We start from the raw sequence: 10,734 nt of genomic DNA, 5'->3' as shown, positions 1-10,734 counted from the left end.
AAATTTACGCTCATGACCGGGAGGAGAGAAAGTGAACAAGCGGGAGAATTGTGTAAAGGCTGTAGAAAAAGAGACATTACTAATAGAGATGCACCAATTGCAATTTTCTTGGCCGATTTTCGTTCAACTGATTCATTCAAACGATTCATTCAAACAGCTGATTCATTCAGAAACGAGGCAAGTGACTGTCCTTATGAATGGGCCACTGAATCATTGACTCACTCGATTCGTTCAAAAACGTTGATTCATTCAGTAACGAAACACAGCTGTGTGTTGCTCGGAGACACACAACAGTTCTGCTGTGGCTTTGATCGGAAATATTTTCGTCAGCGAAATTGAGCATAAACAGTCAATATTTTGTCTAATATCTTAAGTCACTTAATTTTAACTTCTTGTTTATTGAAATACTATTGTATAAAATCAGTGTCACATTGCAATCATGTTGATATTGATATTCGGGGAAACATCATGGCTGTATAATGTTGCTTACCTAAATCATATTTTGTAAATATCTTTTTTTTTTCTACCGCAGTATATGCATCTATAAATTTCTGTGAGTTATTTTTGTGTGTGCTGTCTCTCTCACACACTCACTCAGGCTGTGCAAGCCTCATCTGGCACGACATAAATACATTATCGTTTACACTGAATGCAATTAAAATTAGAATCATTCTCACGTGAAACGACATGTTTACACGCGACTGTGAGTGTCCGCATGGCTGTGACGTCATTGCCGGCGCCGCTGGCAATAAAAGGATCGGCTCGGAATCGGCAAGACGTGGTGAGACTGACCGGCCTGTCACCGATCCGGGCCGGTCATGCGAAAAATCGGCCCTGACTGATCACTGGCCGGTCAATCTAGTGCTAAAGAGGTCAGAGGAATATAACTGGGAAAACAGGTTTACCATCAGGCAAGCAAGTCTTTGCATGTCAAATCAACCAAACTGCAGAAACTTCCCCAGTTCAAATGATTTTTTTATTTTTTTTTTCTCGGAAGAAAGACAAACATAAATAGTGATAAAATTCAAAATATTAAATGTCTCGGATGAATATTTACTGAGTAATCTACTGTTTTGTAGAGGGGGTTCAAAATGACAATCTCACCTGAGATTGAAGATAAAAATGACTTTAGAAGGATGGCAGCATCACAGAGATTTTACACAGAGATTGGTAGGCCTTTTAGTAAAATATTTTGACTTAATCTTTGTTGCATATATGCCAATAGTGACAGTTCAAAAATGGATTTAAGGTCAACTTAATATCCTTTTAGATTTTAACAAACTTTTTTTTTTTTTTTTGGTATCCTTATTTTTAAGGCCTTACTACCTTTCTGGGCCTTGAAATTTTGAGTTGCATTGCTGTCTATGCAGGGTCAGAAAGCTCTCGGATTTCATCAAAAATATCTTAATTTGTGTTCTGAAGATGAACGAAGCTTTTATGGGTTTGGAACACATGAGGGAGATTAATTAATGAAAGAATTTTCATTTTTGGGTGAACTAACCCTTTAAGGTAAATCTAGAGGATAAGGAAAAAATATCTAAATTTAAGACTAAAAATAATATGAATGTTCAGATGGATTATGGTAGAGAATTTGGAAGGGAAAATGTGTTAATGGTCCTAAAAAACATAATGGTCCTAAAAACAGGCTTTGTTATCTTTATGCAGTAATTTTCTATTTATATTTCTTTGGGTTTTGGAGTGAAATTGGACCACAGCATATTTTTGTGAGATTTATGCTAAACATTTGTGCCGTTAAAAATGTTTAGTGGTAAAAAGAAATTGAGAAAAAATAAGTTTCATCGGTATTTGCAAATTCAGTATCACAATTGCAAGGTATTATTGATTTTTGTTTCCAGATTATATTTAACTCTCCTGATGAGATATTTATTTACAAATATAAGAATTGACATAAATCTGATTTCAATCTTTAATAGTTTTTGTGTTTTGTTGTAGGTCTAGGAGTTGTATTTGGCTCTTTCTGTAAGCGGTTCTGGATCGGTCAGTATGCAGGGCTGGGTGACTCTGGCTCTGTTGCTGAGCCTCGGGGTCAAACGCTCCCTCACACAGAACGGTGAGTGTCATCAAGTTTGATCAAGACGTTTTTGAGAATTCTCACTCCAGGTTTAACTTGGATTATGTGACATTAATGAAACGTGTCGTAACTCTGGTTTAATTTAGTGGTAGTCACCCACAATTAAATGTATTAATACACTTTATTCCATTCAAAAGTGTGGGGTCGGTGAGTTTTTTTAAATAAAAAATACAGCAATAGCAGTAATATTGTGAAATAATATTACAATGAACTGTTTTATAATAACTAATAATAGTAAGAACTGTAGTGCATGCACTGAAAGGAGCTATTCATCAAACTCTCTTCAAACTTCTTGTTATTTCCTCTAAAACTTTGCACCATCTGACCACCAGCCATCATAATTGATAGAATTTCGCACACTGTACGGCTTATTTAATTCATTACAAGTATATGCCAGGATTTAACAAATGAAATGAATCCTTTGGTCATGTCTCCTTCTCTCTCTTTGTAATGTTACAGGTCTGGGTGAACCTCCTGTACCTCGTGGTTTAACCTTAAATCCTGATCTACCTGCACAGACTCTTTCTTTGAGATGGCAGAGTGACTTGTCGCTTTTTGACCTGGAGATTTTCCACACCGAGCTCATGAATGTGGTGCTGAATGTAAGCGCTCTTACATCTCTGCCTTTGTCATTTCAGCTGTTAATCTGTGTTGTGTTGAAATATGCATTTGGATGTGTGTCAAAAAGCACTGAACACTGGGAATCATTTCAGGAACATCCTATTACAATACGGTTCCACCTTCAATTCAATAACAAGAGATTAAATGCAAATACTCTGAAACCAGTTTCTCCGCTCAGTGTTTTCCTGTCTCGTATGAGTCACTGACTGTGACTTAAAGACCTCAGACATACATGTTATGATAGCAGTAACACCCATATCTAACTTGTTTTGGAATTTTTTGGTCAATGTTAGTTTTTCCATACTGCAAAGTCTCCTTTTCATATTGGGATGATTTATTATTGCATGTCGACCCTTAAAGGAATTGTCAGGGTTAAATGCAACTCTGTCGACATCATGTTGATTACCACAGAAAATAATGTCTGCTGGCCTTTTATTGTAATTGCATTACTGTTCCCTTTTAACTGAGGGATCGAGTCGATATGACTTCCTGTGGTAATCGACAACATGCCACAGACTGTTGATAGATCTAATGCAGAATATTCAGAAGTCATCATGAAATCAATATGTACACGTTATTCCAAATCTTTAATTTAAAAAGAAATAACTTGCTCCGCTTTTGAACCGACATTTCATCTAGGCTGGCAGGAAAACAATGTGAACCAATAGCCCAAATCAAGCTGTTTAGTCATAGTTTTAAGCTGCTGTTGTAGGTAATGTAGACTTTTTAAAATATATTTTCAATATTTAACACAGAAACTTAATGCAAAACAGTTTCCGGCAATAATAGCTGATAACGATTTAAAAAAAAGAAGCATTTCTGGATATTTTGAGATGCTGTCGAGAGCGAATTTGACTTTCAGTCATATCCTGGTCAGAAGAACTCCTCAAAAGTGGAGCAGATCACCCACAATCCACTGCAAACTCGCATTCAACTCGCAAGTCCACTTTTTCAGCAGCCTTGATTCTGGAAGTATTTTTTAGTTCAGTTTTCCCATAGGGATTTTAAAAAGTCTGTTTTAAAATTATAAGCCATGGACCAAACCAGCCAGCTAATAAGAAGGTGCATTTGATTTGAAGCAATAAATTACTTGAAAATTGAACTAAAAGACAAAGTACACAACTATGTACCGACCTACACTTATCACTAAATATTGATATGGAAGTAAATTGGGTTGCGAATGCTGACGTGAAGGATCAATACAGCTGTTTGGTTTTCAGAATGTAGAGCATGACGCTAGCAACACCAAAGCTGTGAGTTCGATTTCCAGGGCATGCATGAACTGATAAAATGTGAGCGCGATGTAAGTCGTTTTGGATATAATCATCTGCCAGATGCATAAATGTCAATTTTCTCTTTTAATTTGTAGGAGACGGTGGCAGTTAAAGCAGATCCTGTGACAGGACTGCATAGTTGGACTTGGCACTCGCCGTTACCCTTGGAGTGCACTTCTCATTCTGTGCGCATCAGAGCACGAAACCAGCTGTCGGTCAGCCAGTGGAGCCCCCTTCAGACCATTCCAGGTACTCAAAACACTTCTGAAATGGTGCTGGTCTTGAAAGCTTTCTCAAAACCAGCCCACGAGCAAACATAGCACTTTGTGGCCCTTGTTTTGGGAACTTAGTTTAGCATCCAAAGCAATGTAATCCCGTCTTTATGCTTCTGTTGTGACAGTTAGAAGTTATTTAAATTTATAGTTTTATTTGTTAATTCATAAAAATGGTATTTAAAACCCTTTACTTCAGACAGACAGGGAAGCTATAGTCGATGGAGTAGATGTGCAGTGTGACAAAAATAGGAACTGGCCTTTAAATGCAGACACATCCGTTGATTATAATGGCAGCGATCTAATTTCGTACCATATAGGTTTCTTTTTACGTTTGGAGTTCTTGTTTTGAAAACTATACTTGGTAAGGACATAATCTGTTTCTTTGGATGCACTAGAAAATACTTCCTCTTCTAAGAAACATTTAAGTCATTATTTAAACCATACACTGAACTTGTGAAATCTCATCCTTTTGTCTCTAGGGTCGGATATTCCTGTGAAGTCCGAGTCTTATATGTTTCCCCAAGATAAAATGGTTCCCGTGGGCAGTAACATGAGCTTCTGCTGTGTTGTTAAGGAGAAGGAAGATTTCAAAGAAATCATGTACGGGCGTCAGAAAATGAATGCCACACGATTGAGCAGAAGAACATATGCCATCACAGTAACCAACCAGCCAGCATCGGGCAACACGGGGACCAACGTGATCTGCTTTTCCCAAAGATTGACCCTCACAGGAGCTGTGGTGTTTGTAGGCTGTGAGTTTAATTATAATATACAAAAATATTACCATGTAAAGAGATTTTTATCATACATTTAATACATTTACATAGACTACCATTCAAAAGTTTGGGGTCAGTAAGATTTAAAAAAAAAAAACATTTTTTTAAATGTTCCCCAAGGCTGCATTTATTTGATCAAAAATACAGTAAAAACAGTAATATTGTGAATTGTTATTATTATTATTAAAATTTAAAATAACTGTTTTCTGATTGAATATATTTTAAAATGTAATTTATTCCTGTGATGCTAAACTGAATTTTCAGCATCATTACTCCACGTGTCACACGATCCTTCAGAATCACTCTAAGATGCTGATTTGGTGCTCACAAAACATTTCTGATTATTATGAAGGTTGAAAACAGTTGTGCTGCTTACATTTTTGTGGAAACCGTGATACATTTTTTCAGGATTCTTTGATTAAATAAAAAGTTCAAAAGAACAGCATTTATTTTAAATAGAAGCTGTTTGTAACATTACAAATGTCTTTACTGTCACTTTTGATAAACAACAAAACAAAAAAAATCTGAACAAAAGCATTCATTTTAATTTCTTAAAAAAAAAAAAAACTGACCCCAATCTTTTGAACCTCAGTATGTATGTGTATATATATATATATATATATATAATTAATTCAAAAAGTGTGTATATATGTAATGTATGTATATATAATTAATTTAAAGGAAAAATGCAACTTTTAAAATAATTGGACATATTATTTTTATATTCTGTTTCTTTTTTTCCACAAATTGAGTCCAAACATTGGGTCCTGTTTGCAATTTATAAAAAAAGGCTATATGAATGAAAGTGGCTGTAGTTTTTCTACTAGGTATTTATCTTTAAAAGCAGTTTGCTAAAGTACTATGATATATAAGCTCAATAAACAATCCAGCACTGTAAAATGCGCATACGACTTCAGAAAGCAAGAAAATTTGAGTGTTCATTTTTAGCATAATGACTGGCACTAGATGATTGCTGTGCAGTGTTAAAGAGCGACTTGCATGTGGCTTTGTTGTATGTAATTGCTGTAGATCCGCCGGGCGATGAGGGCTTGGTCTGCGAGACGCGGGACCTGGCATCCGCAGAATGTTCTTGGAAAAAAGGACGAGACACTCGCTTGAGAATGAAACGCAGCCGCACTAAATACACCCTTAATGGAAGGCAAGAAACACACTACACAAGAACCACTGACCGCACACACTCTCCCATTTGGCTCTTGGTACCGTAATGTCCTCGGTACATAAAAAGATCCCCAAACAGCAAACCACATTAAATGAGATGGAAAAGGATACTTGTGTAATGCAGTGTATATTTTTACTGCTAATCCAAGAATTCCATTAGTGTTCTAATTAAATTATTATACCATTTCTTGTGGTAAGATTATATCAATATCATAAATATAATTTTGTATACATGTATGTGTGTGTGTATTTTTTTTATATAAAATAGAAACAATTAAGATATTAACTATTGCGATTATGGAGACGTTAATATTAGATATTTAATAATTATTTATTATAATAATAATTAATAATAATAAATGTACATATACTACCGGCTAGACCAGAAGCTTGGAATAATTAAGATTTTTTTCAAAATATTTTTAAAAGAAGTTTCTTAAACTCACCAAGGCTGCCATTTATTTGATCACAAATACAGTAAAACGGTAATATTGTGAAATATTATTACAGGATCAAATAACTATTTTCTATTTGAATATATTTTGAAATGTAATTTATTCCTGTGATGCAAAGCTGAATTTTTAGCAGTCATTACTCCACATGTCACATGATCCTTCAGAAATTATTCTAATATGCTGATCAAGGAACATGTCTTATAATTATCAATGTCGAAAACAGTTATACTGCTTCATATTTGTTATTAACTTGTGTCATGTATATGTTTACTGCTAATCCAAGAATCCCATTAATGTTTTGATGCAATTATCGTACCATTTCTTGAATGAATTCATGAACGTCTGAATATGATTAAATAATGAATATGATTTTATAAGCCATTTTTCTATCCACAGGGACTGTTTGGAGGCTAATGAAAAAAAGACATGGTGGTGTAGCTCGAAGATCTGGGAGGAGAACTGGACTCTGGTGGCTCGAAATCCTCTTGGAACAGTCCAGCTTACTGACTCGGCCCAACTCACTGACCGCGGTACCGCATTTTCAATACATCTTCCGTTTCAATGCATATACTGTATCTACATTATAAATAGAGTCAGAGCGAGTGTCTTAATATTCTCATGACTGAGAACTCTTGTGATGTTTTTGTCTCTCTTCCAGTACATCTGTTGGCTCCAGCGAATGTGACAGCGGTTGAAGTCAAGGCGTGGAGCACCACACTGCAGTGGAGCTGGTCTGTGGCGGCGTATAAAAAGCTGGAGATGGTCTGCCAGCTGCGGCTCTTCACCCATGAACTTTCCAGCACAGTAAATTTACTGCTCAACTTTCAGCTCCCAGAACCCTGTTTGTTTTTTGTGTGGTCTTGGAATTAAAGGGATAGTTCACCCGAAAATGAAACTTCTAACATCATTTACTGACATTTACTCGAGAACAGAAATCAACAGAAAACAGCTTTTATGTCAAGATCTAGAGAGAATTAAGTGATCGTGACAAATCAAGACAGAAGAATGCATGATTCTTGTTCTCAGAAAACTCAAGAACAACATAAAAAGTGCCCAAAGTAATACAGTAGCTCTGTAAATTTTACTAATTCACTGAAAATCGTTCCCTCTGTCCCAGGTTGTGCACATGCATTTGAATACTGACTTAAATTTCTGTTTGTTCTTTACATAAACCTATTTTATGGCTTCAGAAAATGAAGCACAAATCTAGAAAAATTAAAACGGAAAATAGAATTTGGTGAAAAATTAATTAAAGAATATGAGAAAACAATTAAATGTATTTTATTAGGGCCCTAAAGGTGTCATTTTTATTAAACTTTTTATAAATTGTTGCTCAAATCTATAGGTTTCATGATTTAAATAAATTAGGCATGCTTCTTGATTGCTAAAATTTATTTTAACCATCAAAGTGGAGTCCATAAAAAACAATTTAATTTTTTTTTTAAATAAACAAAAAAACGGAATTTGGAAAAAATTAAAATGAATTTGGGAAAAAATAAAACCGATTTAATAGGGCCCAACATTATTCATGCTTGCTCTTTTTCAATATTTTTCAAATTTCATTACTGAATTTTTTTATTAAGTTTCTTAAGTATTTTCCTAAGTATAAATGTTTATCAAATATCAAATTGTAAAAGATTTTAGTAATTTAAATTTATTTATTTGTTTGTTTATGTTTGTTTGTGAATTAATATTGTTACATTTTTGTATACAATTAATTTAATTGTTACTGTTTGCGGTTTCTCAGAGCTCAGCAGAGGAAGATGGCTGGACAACAGTTTCTCTTCCTCCTGGGAACTTTAGCTATCCCATCATCCTTAACAACAGCAGTGACATCACCGTTGCCGTGGCAGCGCGAAACCCAGCTGGTCTCTCTCAGCCTTCCACTGTGACCACACCAGCATACAGAGCAGGTACAGGGCGCATGGAACATTTCCTAGAACTAGACTATTAAAATGTTGTTTTGTGCGTTTTTGACTTTTTTATAGGTTATTATATTATTTTATATTATTATATTTTTATTACATTGTTTATAAAGATTTTTTATAAATTTTATATAAATATAATTATATGCTAATATACTTATAAGTAGATTTAATATATTTATTATACTTTCATACATATACACACATACAGTGTGTGTGTATATATATGTATTGTGTGTTATTTTTTGTTGTTGTTATCATTAATAATTAAAACACCCATTATAAATTAATATATTTAAATGTATTTATATTTGTATATTAATATATTTTTAAGTAGTTTTAATAAGTAATTTTATTGTATGTATTGTATGTTTATATTATTATTAAATTGTTACACGTGTTTAATTATGTAATAATAATTATTATTATTGTTGTTTTTGTTGTTATTATTAAGAACCCATTTATTTAAAAAAAATAGAGCAGCTAAAGTTAATGCATTTTGAAGATAAATGTTTAGTGCCATTGGCATTAAAAAATTGAACATGGCTATTTTGACATTAAAACTGTTTCACTTTATTCTGTGTGATTTCTGACTGGTCAGAATTGTCAAAACCTTTAAGTTACTTGAACAGTATTTCACCATCTAATGGCTGAATGTATCAATCTTAATGGCTATTTTATGTATAAATGAAATTTAAATTAGTAAATAACTGTTAATTAAGTTTTTTAGTGGAACTGTTGTACTGATCGTTATATATCGCAGTTAACTCTTTTAATCCATTGATAGCTGTAATAAACAACAAGGCAGCTAATTCAGACTAGTGTTAAACTCTGTGTGTTGTCAATGTGATTTTCCTTTCCTGTAGATTCCCAGCTGTCTGTGTCTGAGCTGCTCGGCACAAATGGATCATTTGTCCTCTCCTGGGAGCCTAATGTCAATGCGAGCAGCGGGTACGTGGTGGAGTGGTTCCCGACTGGCTGCAGTGGACTCTGCCCCGTTGACTGGAAGAAACTTCCAGAATCAGACAGCAGCTTCACAGTGAACTCAGGTGAGTCTTTTAAATTAATCTACAAGTGATTTATCTCTTGCACAAAAATATTTTCTTTTAATTACCTGTTCTTTTAGTGAATACAGTGACTCTTAAAAGTATTTGGACACTTAAAAATACCTGAATGCCATTGCATAGATAATAAAATACTAAAACGTCTGCACTCAAATGCTGCAAGATCTTTTCTCTACACTATCTTCGCTCTCCTTCATAATCTTCACTCACTGTTACTGAATCAGCAGGTGTTTTAATAGATCTATAAAGTCAGTTCTTGTGCTTTCTTTAACATAAATATCTTTTTTTTTTAATATTTTGTCATCTGATGCAATGGTATTCATTTTTAAAATGTGTGACTTGAGTGTCCAAATACTTTCGGGGTTACTTTACAGCACACATAGTGGAAACCTATTGGAATTTGCATCTCTTCATGCTTTGTTTACACCACGACTCGTGTTTTCTCTGTGCACCTCACTGATTATCAGTCTCTGCTGATTTCAGACTCTCTGGTGGCAGGAGTGAGGTACACCGTATCCGTGTACTCTCTCTCGACCGGCGCTCCTACGCTGCTGCAGAGATGGCAGGGATACTCACAGGAAATGAGTAAGAGAACCATTGCTGTTCACCGCTCATAAGGCGCTTTCACACATACAGTAGGGCCTTTATCGTAAATTCCACAACATTTCTCGGCTTACAGGTCACTTGTCAACAGGACTTGCTGATAAAATATTAAATATTAAACATTTGCTTTGGCAAGTAAATGGTAGCTTTATTTAAAATGAACAGCTGTTGCTTATGTGAATAACATGATCGTGCATTTACTGGAACAGTTAATCCAACGACTTAATCTAACTATGATTTTCTGATATAAATTACAATTTAAAATACAAAAAACTACAGAAATCCAGTAGGGATGCTCCGATCCGCCTTTTTTGCCTCCGATACCGATTCCGATACCTAGGGTTCGGTATTGGCCGATACCGATTCCGATCCGATACCAGTGAAGTTTTTTTCCCTCATTTAAATAAATGTAGAATTTATATATCTCTGTGTGTGGAACTGATAATCATTCTTTCACAATCTACTAGATA

The 10,734-nt window shown here is 34.6% G+C and overlaps 1 protein-coding gene across 1 annotated transcript in view; it reads left to right on the top strand.

The window, feature by feature from the left end:
* The window catches only part of LOC107750295 (leukemia inhibitory factor receptor-like), a 27,261-nt gene that overhangs the window by 9,196 nt on the left and 7,331 nt on the right, over positions 1–10,734 (top strand). The window contains exons 2-11 of the mRNA XM_016565614.1: positions 1,954–2,071; positions 2,552–2,694; positions 4,083–4,236; positions 4,742–5,014; positions 6,068–6,197; positions 7,069–7,202; positions 7,331–7,513; positions 8,412–8,585; positions 9,464–9,646; positions 10,145–10,246. Coding sequence (XP_016421100.1) covers positions 2,005–2,071; positions 2,552–2,694; positions 4,083–4,236; positions 4,742–5,014; positions 6,068–6,197; positions 7,069–7,202; positions 7,331–7,513; positions 8,412–8,585; positions 9,464–9,646; positions 10,145–10,246 — 1,543 coding nt within the window. The 5' untranslated portion in view covers positions 1,954–2,004. The remainder of the gene's footprint in view (positions 1–1,953; positions 2,072–2,551; positions 2,695–4,082; positions 4,237–4,741; positions 5,015–6,067; positions 6,198–7,068; positions 7,203–7,330; positions 7,514–8,411; positions 8,586–9,463; positions 9,647–10,144; positions 10,247–10,734) is intronic.

This window comes from Sinocyclocheilus rhinocerous, unplaced genomic scaffold, assembly GCF_001515625.1.
Source record: "Sinocyclocheilus rhinocerous isolate Xijiao unplaced genomic scaffold, SAMN03320098_v1.1 scaffold181, whole genome shotgun sequence".
Lineage (NCBI taxonomy): Eukaryota > Metazoa > Chordata > Actinopteri > Cypriniformes > Cyprinidae > Sinocyclocheilus > Sinocyclocheilus rhinocerous.
The sequence above is the reverse complement of the archived record's forward strand: the minus strand, read 5'-3'. Positions and strand labels throughout refer to the sequence as shown.